Raw genomic sequence first — 18,830 nt, 5'->3', positions numbered from 1 at the left:
GCGTGTGTGTGACGTGGCGTCCGCGTCGCGTCGGCCGTCCGGGCGGCGGGCAAGGCGCCGCCGAATTTTGGGGGAACGGCGACCGGCGGCGGCCGCCGGCTGCTGACTTGTTGGGCCATTTTGCTGGGCCTGCGGCTGTCAATTTGGGCTGACTAGGGGTGCGTGGGCTGCTAAAAGCAGAGTCCGTCCGCCGTCCTCTCCCGTCGTAGTTCCCGCATATAAAGAAACTGCATTAATAATTTTTAATTATTAATGCAGTTATAAAAAAAGGTTTAGAAAAATAGCACCCACCCAAAAATCAGTGTTCTCACGTAAAAATCAACCAGAAAAATCCTTTAGTTTCAATCTAGTTGAAAAGAATTGTTTAGTCCATTGAAAATGACTAGTAACTTACCCGTGCTAACGCTACGGTAACATTCGGTAAATATCTACCTTTAGAGGCAAATAAGGATTTTATCCCATAACATTTGAATAAATAATAAGATTAAAATTACATTTCCATTCATAAATAAAATGAGTTAGGTAAAAGTTAACTAAAAAACCGCAATATCTATCCATCAAGGTGACAGAAAGACAAATCCAAAAATAGAAATACATTCTCAAGCTCAAAGTCTCAAACCCGCAAGACCATCAGAAACATAGATGCAATCCAATGATCCATTGCCAGGCTACACGCTATCTATTCCCCTCTTCACATCACTTTCAGCAATGCATACATATATGACGGGGAAAAGAGAAAGTGGAGTTACAAATAAATTTCAACTGATTCCAACAGCATATCCAAATTACATATTCATCAGGGAAAAAAAAGAATTCGAGGGCCTGTCTTGCTCACAATTTCCATCATAGGAGCAACTTCTTCTGACCACAGCATATATCATACCCTCTTCACTCCATGTTTGCCATCCTCACCGGGCTTTCTGTTCATCCACCGTGGCAAAACATACCTCCGATCTTTCACTTTTCAAACAAATATTGTTCATGAGAACAAGAAATGCATAATTCACACTGCCTGATTAAAGTTGTCATCGGAGGAGTTGAGTTCCAAATTAGAATGATCCTCGTACTCACAGATATTACAAACATTTTGTAACTCTCACTGATATCATGTTAGGACTCCGTTTTAGGTCAAAACAATTCTTCTACTCAAAGATTTTATACAAAATTTAGCCCTAATTAGAAAGAGTTGTTACTACAATTTTTTTCAAATTAATCTCTAAATAAAATGATCCTCACCTGAAATGAAAGAAAGTATATGCATAAAGAGGACACATAATTCAAAGTTCAAACCTGACTGGTCAAAGTTTTCAATCAGAGGAGTGTGCTTCAAATTATAACATGTTCGGTACTCACGTATTCTACAATTTTTTTAACTCACTGATCAAGCTCTAAACTAGAGAGCTCTGTTTCAAATTAGAACAATTCTGTTAATCATAGAGTTTGTACAAAAAAAATTAGCCCTAATCAGGAAGAGTTATTATTCCTTGCATGGTTATAAATAAATATGGCCAAAAAAACTATGTGGTACTTCAATAGTGCTGTAGAAATGCTTCAAAAGGGAAGATTCATACCTTATCACAGATTTCCCAATTACTCCCATATCAAGTTATCAACCATATACATCCAATGATATGCAAATTGCAAACCTGCGCACATTCAGATAACCAACCTGGAATAGCAATATGCCTATCTTCATTGAGATTTGAGTCATTGATCATGCAGGAAACAATGTATCTGAATAGGAAGAACCAAACTCAGTTCCACTAACTGCAAACAAAAGTAGCACGAACTGATCAAGACCAACTGCATAGTACAAAATTCACCAAAACAAAAAAGGAAAACTGCAGCAGGATAGTATTCATTAAGCAGGATATCCATTCCACGTGCAATATGCAAAAATGAGCAAAAAAAAATCAAATTCAAAATTCTAGAGCTTATAACTGGATATCTTATATAGAGCAATTTATTTGGGGAAGGAGTAAAGAACAGAGAGTTGCACACGTCTGAAATGATAAAACTCACTGGACCTTACTATGCAGTGTCCATGTAAAAGGTTGTTTCAGGGAGAGCCTTGACCTATCTGCAATCTAGTAGTACTCTTTTGATGCAAAAATCCTAATCCTAAGAACCAAAATACCAATAAAATCTTGAATTTAATTCCTAGGATAATTTATCTTACTTCAGATGTGAAGTAACTGTAAGCATGGATTTGGATTTTAATCTGACATTGTCCTAACTGTACATGTACTTCAAGATGTCATTAATCAAGGACTGCACAAAATCATTAAATTGCATGGTATTGGTGATAGACAAATTTGCTGTACCATATATCTATAATCATCATTCCTGTACATCTTACTAATGCTTCCCATATTATCAGTAATCAACAGTATAAAATAGGTTGTGAATATCTGAAAATATAATACATAAAGCACAATAGAAAACTTCAGGAAAAGTTTATTTGAGTACTATTACATATATTTTGAGCTATTAAGATGTGAGATTTGTGTCAAGTTTCATATATTTTCAGCAAATATACCACTGGAGAATTGATAACAGGAATTATTGTAACTATAAATGAATGCCAGTCCAGTTACTCTAATGACATGCGAATCCAAATGGCATGTAATTCTGAACATACATACATTAGCACAACTTGAAAAGAAAAAAAATGAATCGATCGTTGGCTATCTCAGGCTAGATAAGTCCTAATAATTTTTAGTCATGGATACCAAATGAATGGGATGAAAACATTGATTTTATTTGCACAGTTTGTACTACACTTTAACCATCAGAAAAACAAACACCTCGGAGAAACTTGACAACACTTCAATCAGGGGAGAAGGAGGCGGCGACAACAAATTGGGGATCGGCACCGACTGAACCCCGCGGCGCTCCCGACAAGGAGGGGGGAATCGGTGGCGTGACGGCGCGACGGAGGCAGGGGATCGGCAAGGACGGGGCAGAGGAGATGCGGGATCGGCGACAGCGACTTGGGGACGGGGGTTTGGCGATGCCGCGACTTGGATCTGTGCGACGGAGGCGGGGGATCGGCGAGGACTTCACGCGACCTTCACGCGACGATGACGGAGGGGCGGTGCGGGAGAGCATAGAAATCGTGGATGGGGAATCGGCGACGCGCGGGTGGGGGCGACATCGGGTGAGTGCGAGAGAGAGGAGAGAAGAGCGAGAGAGAGAGAGAGAGAGAGAGGAGGGTGGATGCGGCGTGATTTCGGGAGTGAGGGGTGCGAGAAGGGGAGGCGGGGGAGACGTGGGGCAACAGGAGCGGTTGGATTCGATGATTTTCATCCGTTAGATTTGATGAATGAAGTATGAAGGATGTAAGAGGTAGTTGGTGAATTATAGGGTAGATTCAATTTACTCCCTAAGGCCTTGTTTGGTTTCTCCTCATGAGAAAGGGATTGGAGTGGATTTATTCCACACCTATTGTACTATGGAATTATTTCCTATCAATTCCCTCCAATTCTTCTCAATTCATTTCAAACCGAACAAGGCCTGATAGGATTTCTTTTTCCCTCCCTATAATAGTCAATTTTATTTTGATTCACCTGATGTTCCGCTTAATTTAGACTAACAATTAACCGATATTTTCATTTTTGACTATGTAACTTATCTTTTTTTATTGTTCCGTTAGCAACCCTCCATTAATTAAGTGCTATAGGATGAATAATGCATTTAACGACGTGTGATAGACAAAAACCCTAACGGTGATGGCATTTCTGGAACAAAATCCCTTTGTAAAATAACATTATATGAAACTCACACTTATCGATAACATTTTTTGAAATTGGACGCCTGTTAATGACATTTCTTGGGTTTTCTCTAAAATTAATTCCCAATCTTTAATTCCATATCCAATATATTTACATACATTCTTGTAACTGAACAAATAACCCACATTGGAACATGCATTACAAGACAATATATATGGTTGTGTATACAATTATTCAACACCTTGCTAAGCTACGCAGTAGGGTAGGAAGGCTGCATGGCAAGGCCACACATACCCCTCTTGTCATCAATATCCTTCTCCATCCTCAGGTACCCGGCCTCGCCCCACGTCGTGCCCCACGAGTTCTTCACCAGCCAATACTTGGTGCCATCGCTCGCCGCGCCATAGCCGATCACGGTGACGCCGTGGTCTAGGCTGGTGCCGCATTCGCCGGCCATCACGCCGCCGCCGTAGAACTGGAACTTGGACGCGTCCACGGCCACCGACACCGGCTGGCCGGCGACGGCCTTCATGAGGCTGGGCTCGTCGTTGGCCGGCACGTCCTCGTAGCCCCTGATGGACGCGGCGACGCTCGCCGCCGCCGTGGTCTTGCACTGACCGTCCTCCGCCGTGTACGGGTAGTTTGCCTCGGCTGTGAGGCCGCCGTTGCTGAGGATGAACTGGAACGCGCCGTCCATCTCGCCGCCCTCGCAGCCGTGGTCGTTGCCGTCGACGTCGCAGTCGACCAGCTCCTGCTCCGACAGCGAGATGAGCTTGCCGGTGCTCAGCTTGACGATGCCCTCCATCGCTGCCACGGCCGAGAACGCCCAGCAGCAGCCTGCACTTGTGATTATGGTAGATGCTATTATCTAATGAAAGTGAGAAACTTCCGGTCTCTGCATTAATTAAGGATGAAAAACAGCCGACGTGCCACCTTGTTCACAAAGATGAAAGATGGATTATTTTTTCATGCTTTGACCTTGGTTCTTTGTGTACTTAAAATGAGGACAACCAAGGAGGTTATTTGTGTACTTAAAATGAGGGAAAGTATAAGGATAACTATGGAGAAACTTGATTATAAAATAATTAGAAGGACTTGTGAGTGTGTTCGGAATTAAACACGAAACGTTAGCGTTCAAACCACTCACCTTACCACTGTACTACCAAGTGCATCTGTTATTTGTGTACTTACCACATTGGCCTTGGTCCTTGATGGGAGTGACGGCACCTTTGGTCCTCCAGTCCACGGATGCAGGCAAAGCATCGGCACTAACATTCTCGTACTTGAACCCAGTTGACACCCTAACACCATTAGGAGTACTGAACCCCTTGTTGTTGGTCATGGTGGCCTTGAACTCCTCGCTGGTGAGATCCGCGAACTGGTTGACGCCGAGCCAGTACCTGTTCTTCCCACCGGCATTGAACGACTCGATGAACGCGACGTTGGCCTTGAACACCTCGAACCGCCGCGCCTTCTCCGCGGCGTCCTTGTACACACGGCCGTGCTGCGCCATCCACCTCTCGTGCCTCGCCGCCATGGCCGCGCCGCCGCCGAGCTCACGCGCCGCCGCGACAATGGCGCCGCCGCTGCTGCTGTAGAGGCAGACGATGCAGCAGAGGATGGCAAGGAGCAATGGCTTGGAGATGGCGCCCATGGTGAGATCAACCAGATCAGGATTTGTGAGTTGCTTGCTGCTTAGTTACAGCTACTACTGTGTGTTTTGTACTGTGTTTGGTTTGTCCAAATGGATTGGATGGTATGTGGTTTATATAGTGCTGCTCCTGCAGGTGTTGATAGGGACACTCCAGCGTAGCCGTGAAGCTAATTGATCACAGGATTATTACTAGTAATTAAAAACCTGCAATTAGAACGTACGCTAGCTTCTCCTGTGACTTATGAATTAAATAAGAGGTTAAAAAAAGCCGGCAAAAGAGAAAGGAATTAACAATGAGCAGCCGGGCGGGCAGTGCAGGTAGGCTGCTGGATGAGGAATTAAAAAACGAAACAGACAACATACGACGTTCTGGGTTCTGCACATTAGAAATTTAGAAAATGAACATCATAGGATACTCGGATTACATGTTTACCATCCCCAAAAAGGGTAGTTTGAACATGTTACATGTGCTCGTGCTATTGAGATAAAAAAAAAAAATTCACTGCTCAACAACACCTCTGCTTATTTTCCAAGCTAGAAAATGATAGTCCCAATTACAATCAGCAAGCCTAACTCGAGAATTAGATGCGTAGAGAGGCATCCTCTAATACAGATTGGAAGGGCAAACATAACTAACAACATTAATACAGATTGGAAGTACTACAAAGACAACACAGCACAAGAAGATAAGAATCAAACAAATAAGCTATTATTTACTAGAAGCCCTAAAATCGCCGGAGAAAAATAAAAGAGATTATATAATCTAACCCAGCCTTCTGAGTGGAAAGCAACATATTTGTTTGTCTTTGGATGCTTCTTTGCTTGTTGGGTGTGCTTGACTGTTGTTGACACCTTGTGAACTCTGCATTTAAATTTTTGTTGTCAGAGGTTGAGATCTCAGAACTTTGACACAAATGTATAGAGCCAATTGCAAAGCGGAGAAAATGAAAATACAGATCGGTGATTCTCCTTTTACATCTGATTTGTATAGACAATTCACAACTGATAAATACACAAAATAAAACATCGATGTGAGCTGCAGTCATGAATTAGTTCAGAACTTCAGATCATACAAAAGGATAGTGTTTGCAAGAAATGGAAAAACTCCAAAACAGAGAAGTTTTTCTTTGTTATTTATCATCCATTTGCATTACAATATAGACCAAATGCTGTTACAATGTAAATATGAGGTCTAATTCCTTCTTAGAATAAATGCAGATGAAAGACTAAATAATTGGATTTCAAAATCAGTAATTCCACATCTGAAGTTACAGGTCAAACATGAAGTTAATAATCAGTGAGATTGGGTACCAATTACATTCTCTATTTCTGCTGCTTAATTTTGCCCATTCTGAATAATATGCACATATTATTCTTTTTTGAACAATTATGATTTGCAATAATAGATGAGTCGTTCAGCAAGGCTCCTTTGCTCAATGATGCAAAGTTCTGAACTTGTTCCTATTGACTCCACCAATAGGTAAAAGGAACATATGAAATTGGCACACCACTTGTTCTCATGGATGGATCAAATTGATCTTGACATCTCCAAAATGTTCATCAGAAGTGTGATGCAGGAATACACAGGAAGAAATGTGCAGCGTGGGTGTACCATAATATCCAGTAACTGATACCATCATTATGAAGGCATAATGATGATTATCTATAGAGTGATGTTGATCTATCTCTGGTTCTTTCTACGTTAGGGACCATAGATACCTATCACATACAAATTAATTTACACATCATTTAGACGAATACCAAACAAACATGAATTTATGTTGCCAAAAAAAACCTTACACGACAAATTGGAGGAAAAATCACACAATTAACGAACATAAGAGGAACTATGATTTTCACCAGATATGTGAAGTAAACCACTATGTTACTTGCCAGATGCACATATTTGATATTGGAAAGTTTTGACTTGAGAATGTTTGTGCTCGTCACTATGCATTGTTCCTCACAAATGTTCACACACAAACCTCCAGATTTCATAAGGAATAATAACATATCGGTTTACGGTTCATTTGGAAGTATGTTGATTCAGTTAGTCTAACATGATTTCGATGACACACTCTCAATTAGCACAACAAATTGGAATAGACTTGTACCTGGTGACTTGAATCCTTTGCTTGCTTATTTCTACGATAAAAATTTGGCAGTGGACGAGCCTTGAAGCTTTCATTTTGGGTTTTTCCCTGCATAAGAGTAGCATGTAAGGTTATACCTGATCTACAATATCTTTTCAATCATTATCCGTTATCTTGAGAGTGATTTATTATGATCTTTGAGAAGGTATCACAATTTTTACATTAATTTATGGTACCTCAACATTAGGATGGTATGGGAAGTATAACAACAAATTAACATTGTAAAGTATGGTATCTCATGGTACCTCTTCAAGGATCATAAAAATCTCGTCTTGAAAACATGTAGTTTATAAAAGTATTATTTACTAGACAACCATGGAACTTCTATTTGGTATGTCCTTGATATTATTTTGATATTATTAGCTGGTATTTTAGTATCTGGCAATTCCTACCAAAATATTAACAGCATGGAACTTCATAAAACATATCAAAACAGAGCAGTGCGGCTATTTCTATCATATTGCATTCACTCGGTCAGGTACTTTAGTATTTACCTTCTCTTTACGTGGTGTATTGGCTTTCTGATGCGCTGATTGTGAGGTAAAACCAAATAACTTTTCTTTCACCCTCGTTACATGTGAGGACCTGATGATGTTAGAAGATGATGCAATCAAGTCATTCAGGGAAACCAAAAAACTCCACTATCTCTTTCAAGTAAAAAAAAAAAAGATGAATTGGCGTACTCTACATTATAATGTCAAAAATGTTCATTTACATCACACAAGGACGTAAATTCTTTCAGTATAAAAGTCTAATGTTCAGATCAATCCCTACACGACTTTGGTATATTCAGGCTCTCACAACTCTGCTGTCAAACGTACCTTTGTTCTTCCAGTTGGGATGTTCTCGAGGTAATTTCCGACACATCTTTGGGAAATGCCTGAAATGCCGTCAAACAAAATTAGTGCAACGATAAAAATTAATTGAAAAAAGTTATGTTCATTCCATGAATTAGGCAGCTTCAAACCTCTATTGGTGGCTTGACTTGGCTCAGTGCAGAATCAGTGTGTTTCACAGGCCCAGTTGCAGATTCCAGCTGACTAATCCTTGCAGCAATTGTGGTGCCAAGATTTTTAGAGCTCGAGGCAGCATTGCCTGTTTCGCACCTACCAAAGTTCTTTGACTTCTGAAACGCTTCCAAGATGGACCGATTTTGAGGCACTGAACTTGTTGCCTGCTGGTCGCTTTCGTTGTTAGGAGGTGAGCTGTTCTCCTTTGAAGAATGCAGACGTGACCGTCTTTTTGCCGATGAGGCAGGCCCTTTGCTACCAGAGGAAGGAGAGCTGAATTTGGCCGGTTTCTGAAGCAGAGATGGAAGCCGTCTTCTCTTTACAGACTCGGCACTTCCCTGATTAACAATGGAACTTTCCTGAAAAGAACACAACATTACAGTACAGGGTGGTATGTAAAATGCCCAAACATTTGATTCCGCTGCACATTACGAACAAAATCCCCACATAATTTGATGAACAGAAATGTCACCTTCAATGGTTGCTTGTCGTCTGCATCAGCAGGCACGGAATTGTCAGCACAAGGATCGTGAGTAGTACCCTTCTGCCTCTCCATCGCTTGCAACACATCTCTCGATTCACCAACAAGGGCACCATCCTGCTTGTGATGCGCGGCTTCATCCGCATTCACTCCGCAATAGGAGCCAACCCCACCATCGGTGATGACATCCAGCTCCACCATCTCTTCCACCGGCCCAGCAGCGACAACGCCCGAACCGACGACGCAGCTCGTCGTCTCCTCCGCGGCGGGCTCGTCCGTCATACACGAAGAGGAGGAGGAGCGCGCCGACGAGACAGCGGCGGCGGCGGCGGCATTGGCCTCGTCAGGGTCGACGTCACTGCCGGTGGCGTCGGCGTCGGCGTCGGTCTTGCGCTTCCGGGCGTAGTGCGCCTCGAAGAAGGCCTTCTTCTGGGCGACGGAGCCCGGGCGCGACTGGTGCGCCGCCTCCTCGAGGTAGCGGTTGTGGGCGAACGCCGACCACCTCCCCCACTCCAGCGGCTCGGCAAGGAACCGCCCGAACGACACCGACTCCCCCAGCGCCGACATCATCTCCGCCTTCCAGCTCTAACCCCACCATTAGAAACCCAGTTAATCTCACCAAAATCGATCGATTCGATCTCTCCGACAATTCGACGAACAGGAGGAAGGCGGGGGGCGGCACCTGGTGGTCGGGGGCGAGGATCTCCGGCTCCGGCGACAGCGCGGGCTCCGGTGGCGGCGGCGGCGAGAAGTCCAGGTCGGCTCCCATGGCGGCGAGGCTGGATTGGATCTGAGCTTCTGGGGTGGTGAAAAAAGCTTCGCTGGATTGGATTGCCTTTTGGAAATGTGGAAGGAAGAGGAGGAGGGGAGTATGATTGCTTTGGGGAAGGGGGGGTGGTGGTCACAGGCGCTGAGCGTGGTGGTGGGATTTGAATTGTGGGGAGGAGGAGAGGGGTCAGGTGTACGTTGGGAGGAGCTGGGGTTGGGTCGGGGGCCTACGGGTGACCGTTACACAGTGTTTGACCTGAGTCGCACACTGCGTAGGGTCAGAGGGAGAAATGTTTGTAGCGGCTATAGTAGATTTACCTTTTTTTTTCTTTTTCAGCACATATCATAAGACCAAGTTTAATACTCCATCCTGTTTTTTCTAAGATATAGATTTTATCTTTGGTTTAAATTAGCAAAACGATTAAACATTGTACTCCCTCCGTTCGAAAATATAAGTATTTTTAGCATAGTGACAAGTCAAACAATTTTAACTTTGACTATTAATAAAAAAATAAAAAAGATCAATCATGTACTAGATTTAAGTAACTCATTTTATCTAAAACATCTTAATTTTATACATATTGTTGGTCAAAGTAATATCTCGGAGATCGTATCAGAGTCAAAAATGCTTATATTTTAGACAGAGGGGATACTTATTTGTTAAAGGAAATTTAATATAGAATTTGATTTAAAATATCAAATAAATCTATTTATCAAGTTTATAATAATTAAAACTCAATTAACCATACGCTAATGATTATCTTGTTTTACGTGCACCAACTTCATTTTTATCTTGATTTGTATTAATCTATCTTATTTCCTACCTCCATCTATGTAGTTATTTCAAGCTACCTTCTCCAAAATAACACTATTTTTTCACCTGTATCCTTGTCTCGAACAATCACAGTCGTTCTTCTCCACCAACTTTCTCTTCTCAACCAATCATACACTTCCTCCAGTCATTCCCACATACTTTCTGTTGACGAAAAATCCACGCTCGGCCAATGACTGGACAACAATATAATCCAGTAGAAACCAATTGGCTAACAATGATACGATAGAACAAGTATTCGATCCAAAGGTTAAATCATACATCGGGTGAAGGTCTGATGCCATAAAATCCACGAGATTAGATAAACAGTGAAATGTCATCGGCTAAATCCAACTTATATGATATCCTTGTAAGCCGATACAATTTCTAGATACCTTATCAGCTGAAACCCCAATGAAACCCTTATTAGCAATCAAGAAGCAGGCTATGGATTATGGTTCTAAGCACAACTTAGTAGATCAAACTCAACTGATGCAGCACTGAGTGTGAAAAAAAACATAGGCTGTATTTGTTGCCCCTGTTCCCAACTCCCAACTCTCGTTTTTCGCACGCATGTTTTTCAAACTGCTAAACAGTGTATTTTTTGCAAAAAAAATTCTATACGAAAGTTGCTTGAAATAATCATATTGATCCATTTTTGAAAAAAAAAACTAATACTTAATTAATCACGCGCTAATGGACCGCTCCGTTTTCCGTGCGTGGGACATGGGTTCCAAACCCAGTCTGCCGAACACAGCCATAATATCACGATCAAGCCCTTGACTAATTTTTAGGGTGGTGGGTGTCTTAGCTAATCCAATCTGGTAAAGTGAATCTCAGCCGATACAAGTAATCGAACTACCAAGCTAGATTAATTAAAATATATGATAGTAGGTGCTTTAGATTGACAAGATCAGAGTGTCGAAGCCCTAGCCCCGCCAATGCAAACAGCCATGACAAGTATAAACTCGTCGGAAAAGTAGAAAAGTAAAAAAGGGTGGTGATGGTCGAATTGTAGTGCTCGTGGAGATAGTTTACAATAACCCCGGGTGTACATATTTATACCCATGGGTAGATAGTCCTTGTTGGACAAGAAAGAAACTTTTCTAAAGATAAAAGGAAAGCATAAAGTCCTTATCGGACACTAAACACACTTTTCTAAAGATAAAAGAAAACTAATAAGCTCTTCCTAATTAATAAATAAACTGCCATGCAGCATTCTTCTTAAACTCGGTCACTTCTAGATAACCTTCCTTTAGTAGATTAATTTTCTTAACCGAATATAGCAAGAATCCGACTATTGGAGACTTGATAATTCTTATCGTCAATTCTAGGACTTTAAAGCCGATACTGACTCTAGACCGATGATGACTTCGGTGCTTACCAGATTTCGCTGTTAACACTTTCTTAATACCCATGTCAACCTTAAAAATACGTACATTTTGGGACAAAGATAGTAATTAAGATAGATTAATTAGATTAAGATAAAGATGAAGTCAACACACGTAAAACGAGAAAACCATTTGCGTATGATTAATTGAGTTTTAATTATTATAAAGTTGAAAAATAGATCTATTTGATATTTGAAATCAACTTCTGCATTGAATTATTTTAACACTGTTCAAAGTACATTATTACACTCTCAACTTTGGTACCCTCTTCAAATACTACACTACAGTACTACACTGCAATTCGGAGCGGCTACGGCTGCGTTCGCTTCTACTAACTTGGATGAAGATAAAATGTACGTTTGAGAACTTCACTCCCACACACACACACACAAAACAGAGTGGCTCATTGGCAGATGAGTTAAGTATTAGTAGTAAATTTTTACTTGGAAATAGATTAATATGATATTTTTTTAAAGTAACTATAGATTTTTTTTTAAAAAAATATACCGTCTAGCAGTTCGATAAACGTGCCTATGAAATAAGAGAGTAGAAGTTGAGAAGGTGGAGAAAAGAACACAACCTAAGTTTGTGTAAATGTTTTATATTATAAAAGTTTTTCAAAAAGTCAAATAAATATATTTTTGAGCCGGTAATTGTGAATACTCAATTAATCTTGTGTTAATAACCTATCTCGTTTCACGTGCCCTATACGCCTCGCTCTCTTCAGCTATTGGTACTTAGATTATTGCAGACATTCTTTTCAAGTCTTTTTTTTACATAAAATTAAAAACAATACCTTTTAAGTTTATAATAGTTAATACTAATTAATCATGCGTTAATTGACTTTCTTATCTTCTAAGCTAACCGGCTAATTGCTCTAACCTCACTTCCGAATAGGGCCTTAGCTAATTTGTCAAAAGTTTACTTTTAGGTATGAGCAAACTTCCGAAAACCTTAGTATCGTACATCCGATATGAGACTAAACTCCGGAGGATCATATGGACTCACAGTCGAAACCCATCATTTCCCCAACCTTATCCTTATCCCACCTCGTCCCCAACCTTATCCTCATTCCGGCGTCCCCATGCTACACACGCGGCGGCAGTGTCATCAGGCGGTGATGGTGCCACCGCCGCTGTAGACGGCGGGCTGCCGTCGCGGGTGACTGGATTCTGGCTGTTCAGCCACACCCCTCGTGTGCTGCACGAGTCTCTGGAGGTGTTGTTCTGGGCATTGCCAGGGGAGGAGGAGGGCCTCGTGACGGTGTTCCCGCCACCGGCGACGTTCGTCGGGGGCGTCGTGTGGCAAGCGTGGGGCGTGGTGGCCGTGTTCCGGGTGGCACTAGCAATGGAGGCGCTGGGCGGCATCTACGGTGACGGCCGCGCTCCGCTGTTCTTCACCTTCTCTCCTGGTGGTGGTGTACGGATGGAAGAGAGGGAAGAAGCGTGGGGTGGTGCTTGTCGTTGGCGAGGACTACCATGCGTTCGCGCGGTAGCCGGTGTAGCAGTTCTGGCGGCTAGATGCGGTGAGCGTCGGCAACCATGTTGGCAGCGACGGTGCAGCGTAACGGAAAGCTTGAGGCGCCATCACCTGATAGGGCTCTGAGCTCGGCAACGAAGGTAAGGAGGCTTGTGGCAATGTTGAACTAGCTAGCGAGGATTGTTGCACATCACATGTTTTTTTTTTTCACATAGTGTGTTCGTGATGTTGCAATCCATCTTTTCTGAATGTTTCTTAAATCGGTACTGGATGTTGCATATATTGGGTTTTTGTTGTCACAGACAATCTTCTTGAGTGTTGCATTCGATTGAAACATCTTTGATAAAAGCAGTGAAATATCTTCGATAAAGCGGTGAAACATTCTTCAGTGAAAGATGAAACATCAAGAAACAATTGATGTTGAAACATTTTTTTTGAGCGATGAAACATTGCAACATTCATTCAACATACAGAGAAACATCATCCGGAGATTTCATGTGGAAACATTTTCTTCGAGTGATGAAACATTGCAACATTTATTCAACATACAGTGAAACATCGTGCAAATCTCCAGACGTCCAATGCGTAGCGCTCTCCGCGAACTTCTCATACATGGTAAAGAAGGAAGGTGTCGGAGGGTGAACTCGTCAAGCGGGGGACTGTGGGACCCCCTTTCCGGTTCAGACCGGGGACATGGGTGAAGAATCGAGGATCAACGGAAAAAAAAGGAGAGGGTCAGTGTAATAATAATAATAATAATAATAATAATAATAATAATAATAATAATAATAATAATAATAATAATAATAATAATAATAATAATAATAATAATAATAATAATAATAATAATAATAATAAGTGTGTTAAGCTTAGAGAAAGAAAGAGAATGGGGATGACAGTATTTACTGACCAAAGTGGATAGGATAGACATGCACCAGTAGTTGTTGGAATAAATGGGCTAGGCCCAATTTAATTCAATTAAAATCTCAAAGGGTCCACAATTAATGTTACACTACTGGAAAAATGATCTTTGCTGGGTCGACCCAAAACCACAATAGTCCCGGTTCCGAAAAGAACCGGGACTAAAAATGATCTTTAGCCCCGGTTGAAAACTCCACAGCCATTATATGATCTTTAGTCCCAGTTGTTGTTACTAACCGGGACTAAAGATGGTCTTTAGTCCCGGTTCATTCCCTGTCAGAGGCATGTCAGGGGGCGAGGATCTTTACTCCCAGTTGGTGACACCAACCGGGACTAAAGATCATGTAGATCTTTACTCTCGGTTGATATTACCAACCGGGAGTAAAATTCAACACATTGTATATAATCCTATCCCTTATCTTCTCCTCCACAATCGCAACCACTCAGATCCTCCCCTTCCTTATCCCCTCCCCTCCCCTCCTCCTCTCCCAGGAGACGGACGCCCTCCTCCCCTTCCTCCTCCCCTCCCCTCTCCTCCCCTTCCTCCTCCCTCCCCTGGAGACGGAGGCCCTCACTTCCTCCTCCCTCCCCTGAGACGGAGGCCCTCCTCCCCTTCCTCCTCCCTCCCCTGGAGACGGAGGCCGCGCGCCGTGCGGACGCGTGGTGGATGGACGGACGCATGATGTACGGTTGCAGGGCGCGCGCGGTAGTAGTGGCGCCGTGATTGGAGCTTGTTTTCTCTCTTTTTTTATATATATTTTGTGATTCACTAATATGTATAATTTTGTGATTGATTGTATGGGTCTGAGATGTATAATCTGTGATGTATTTGATTTGTGTATATTAGTAACTTTAAGATTTGTGACGTGGATTGGGATGTTACTTTGATTTGGGGATTTGGGGTTTGATTTAGGATGTGCATGCCACTCGATTCGGGAGAAAATAAAAAAGAAACAAAAAAAAGAAAAGGGACCATCTAGACTGCCGCTATCCCCTCTTTAGTCCCGGTTGGTAACTAAAGATCTTTCTCTTTCATCCCGGTTTTTGCTACCAACCGGAACTAAAGATCCATCTTTAGTCCCGGTTGAAATTATTTCAACCGGGCATCTTTAGTCCTGGATTCCTACTCCCGGTTGGAAACCCGGGACTAAATGGGGTTACCAACCGGGAGTAAAAAATGTTTCTCCACCAGTGTTAGGGACAATAATACCACCTTGGAGATTAAAAGTGGAGTATCTCAACTTAAATAGCGAGTTGTTAGAGATTCCCTGTTGACTAGTTGAGGTGGGGATCGGATAACCACATGCGAGTGCCAAGCTAGGCCAGGCCGTGGTGAGGCGAGGCGAGCGGCTGCAACTGCTCTCTCGTAAGTTTTGCAACGGTTGGCAATTGAATCCAAATAATTCAGCAGAACGATCACTTCTGTAACTCAATTCCTTGATTGATTACGTTGTTACTGCGGTAACTGAATTAATTAGATCGATTCTCTTCTCCCTTCCCACCTGTGCACTATAATGATTACGTTGTTACTGCGGTAAAGGAATTAATTGGATCGATTCTCTTCTCCCTTCCCTCCTGCGCACTATAAGGGATTACAGGGACAGACGAGAGATCGAACTCTCTGATCTCCATCGCCGGTTCATCCTCCCTTTGTTGCTGAGCTGCTTCTGTACACCCCGGTACTGATCGCTTGCGCGCACAAGAGATCGGGACGAGCAAGGACTGTGGTAACAGAATTAATTGGATCGATTCTCTTCTCCTTCCCGGAATTAATTGGATCGATTCTCTTCCCCTTCCCCTCCTGTGCACTATAAGGGATTACAGGGACAGACGAGAGGTCGAACTCTTTGATCTCCATCACTGGTTCATCCTCCCTTTGTTGTTGAGCTGCTTCTATATACCCCGGTTCTGATCGCTTGTGCGCACAAGAGATCGGGACGAGCAGGGCCTCCGGAACCACGCCTTGTTTTAGTACCTGCACAGGTAGGCGGGCGATTAGGTTTTTGGGAAGTGCTTCCGCACGACTGCTCACGTTTCTTCTTCTGTTCGTCGGTGTAAACATCTTCTGCTCCTGCTGTTCGGCGACCATGTCAACGGACAACACCAACAGTGCGCCCGGAGACGACGCTGCGAACATCAACACCAACGGAGGCAATACTGCCTCAAACACCAGTGGAGGGCCATTCTCAAGGTATAACTCTATTTTCATCGTGTTCATGTTCTTTTCTCTTACACTACTATTAGGTGCAATATTTTCATTGCACTCCAATGTGACAAATGTTTATGCTTATTCTATATTAAGCATGATCTGTAGTATGTTACTTTTGATTAAAACTTGCACTAGTTTATTCCCTGCTAATGTCATACTTATTGTCTTAATATTTTGGATTAAAATATGCTGAATTGTGACCATATTTTCAACGGTAGTGACCAGTAAAAAATAAATAAATGTCCGGGAGGTGAAAACTATCTATTCCTCTCGTAAACTAGACAGGTGTCTCCTTCGGTCCGAAGGAATACTACTCGCACCGTAGACGCCAGCGTGAACCAAAACCTAGGAATACTACTCGCACCATAGAAGCCAGCGTGAATCAAAATGTGCAGTCGAACATCTATTAAATCCTCCATTAATCATGTTGTACATAATTAAGAGAATTTGCTAAATCAAAGTACAAAATTTACAGAATTTTGTAAATCAATAAAGCGAGAAAGTAGAGTGTGTCTTGAAATAATATGCAAAAGGCATTTTATTAAGACAACCAATAAATTTAGTGAAACAGGGTATTTAAATAAATACCTATGTTAATTAACACATAACATCAGCGGTCTATAGGATCGTTACATAATACTTTGTACAACTGATGAACTATTTCCACTAAATTATATAAAACACAGGGACTAAAATGAAATTGCCGCTGAAATAAAAATTAAAAACTAAAAAAATAAAGGGTAAATAGGTGGTGGGCTGAAATCAAAAGGATTTGGCCCACCACCTCTCATGCGGCCGGCCCATTCCAGCCGCCCCGAAGTGAAAAGGGGCGCACCGGGGGGGAAGGGCGTGGGGGAGGGGGGGTTAGTAACCGCCCCCGCAAGATGTGCCGCCGCCGCCTCCTCTCCCTGTTGCGGCACCGACGCGAGATGCGCCGCCGCCACCGATTCCACTGTCGTCCCGCCACCACGCAGCCATTTCTGCTGCATCCACCGCCGCCATCTCCCTGTTGCGGCGCTGACGCGAGATGCGCCACCGCCGCCACCGTGAAATGCGCTGCCACTGCCGCCGCCATCCACCGCCTGCAACCACCGTCGCCATCCACCATCCACTGCCGCCTCGGCCACCCCTCCGTCTGCCGGTGGTTAACCAGCCGGGTTAGGCCGACGGCCCCCACTCCTCGTCGGAGTCGGAGGCCGGCCGAACCCGGACGTCATTCCCCGGCACCCCATTAGGGAGTGTACGTCTAGGAGAGCCGTGGGGAATGGCGATGAAGGTGTGGCAGAGACCGGGACGGCGAGTGGCAGTTTCACCGGCGTGAAGGCGGGACGAGGATGGGTTGAAGAAGGCCGGCTCCCCCATGCACACAGCTAGGGTACCGGTCCGGCCGGACCCCGGTGGCGCGGGAGTGGGGGAGCGGCGTCGGTGTCGGCTTGGTGTCAGTGGAGGCAGGGAAGGAGCGGTTGGTGGTGGCGGAGCAGCGACGAATGGGGCCGGCAGCAACTGCATCTCCAGTGGAAGATCGCACGGCTCGCAGGGCAGCGTCACCACTACCGTCCATCCATGGTGGGCATAGTACTGTACCCCCTGCACACGGATATGGCCAGGCGCGTCGGCAACCGAAGGCGAAGGAGGAGGAACAACCGGAGTAGTGGCCACCACAATACGGTGGCGAGGGTGGTGGCGACGGCCACCAGCCCTAGTCCAATGCTGATGGTGATGGTGGCGACCGTGGTGGTGGCGGCGACTCCTCTCCGATCGACGGAGAAGAAGATGGCGAAGACGATGGGCATGCTGATAGTGAGGGAGGCCGAGAACTGCATCCATGATCGAATGAAAGGTAGGCATCCCGTACCTTCTATGTTGATTTTGTTCGCTTTTCCTTTAGATCAAAAGCGATGGTGTTTCCTTCTTTCACTTTGCGATCTCCTTCGCGAGAGCGAAAATGCTGATAATGTGTTTAAAGTGGATAACATTGATTGGAGTGAGAGAGAATTGTAGAGCGAATGAGCGAGAGAGAGTCCTTTATTGATCATAGTGGTTACAATATATAGGGGGGAGAGAGGTGGCAACCGAAGGCGCGATGGTTTGGGAACCATCGCGTCCGTTGCTAGGATCGCCGTGAGGGTGAGAAGACATGGGGCACGACACAACCGTCGTGTACCGTAGTTGGTTGCCGATCTATCCATATATATGGATGAGATCATATATCTTGTTTC

The 18,830-nt window shown here is 43.6% G+C and overlaps 2 protein-coding genes across 3 annotated transcripts; both read right to left on the bottom strand.

The window, feature by feature from the left end:
- Positions 1–3,984: 3,984 nt before the first annotated feature.
- LOC127757470 (senescence-specific cysteine protease SAG39-like) lies at positions 3,985–5,615 on the bottom strand. Its single transcript, XM_052282980.1, has 2 exons — positions 4,926–5,615; positions 3,985–4,571 (listed from the first exon to the last, which is right to left on the bottom strand). The coding sequence occupies exons 1-2, from the start codon at positions 5,386–5,388 to the stop codon at positions 3,985–3,987; spliced, it is 1,050 nt and encodes a 349-aa protein (XP_052138940.1). The 5' UTR covers positions 5,389–5,615.
- A 227-nt stretch (positions 5,616–5,842) lies between these two features.
- Positions 5,843–9,953, bottom strand: LOC127757469 (protein WVD2-like 7). 2 transcript variants are annotated; one of them, XM_052282978.1, is made up of 7 exons: positions 9,715–9,951; positions 9,024–9,617; positions 8,509–8,910; positions 8,363–8,421; positions 8,036–8,126; positions 7,503–7,589; positions 5,843–6,250 (listed from the first exon to the last, which is right to left on the bottom strand). In XM_052282978.1, the coding sequence occupies exons 1-7, from the start codon at positions 9,799–9,801 to the stop codon at positions 6,152–6,154; spliced, it is 1,419 nt and encodes a 472-aa protein (XP_052138938.1). In that variant the 5' UTR covers positions 9,802–9,951; the 3' UTR covers positions 5,843–6,151. The 2 variants fall into 2 exon arrangements, with proteins under 2 accessions (XP_052138938.1, XP_052138939.1); XM_052282979.1 differs by lacking the exon at positions 5,843–6,250 and adding an exon at positions 6,257–7,107 and having other exon boundaries at positions 9,715–9,953.
- Between the last annotated feature and the right edge of the window lie 8,877 nt (positions 9,954–18,830).

This window comes from Oryza glaberrima, chromosome 12 (assembly GCF_000147395.1).
Source record: "Oryza glaberrima chromosome 12, OglaRS2, whole genome shotgun sequence".
Lineage (NCBI taxonomy): Eukaryota > Viridiplantae > Streptophyta > Magnoliopsida > Poales > Poaceae > Oryza > Oryza glaberrima.
The sequence above is the reverse complement of the archived record's forward strand: the minus strand, read 5'-3'. Positions and strand labels throughout refer to the sequence as shown.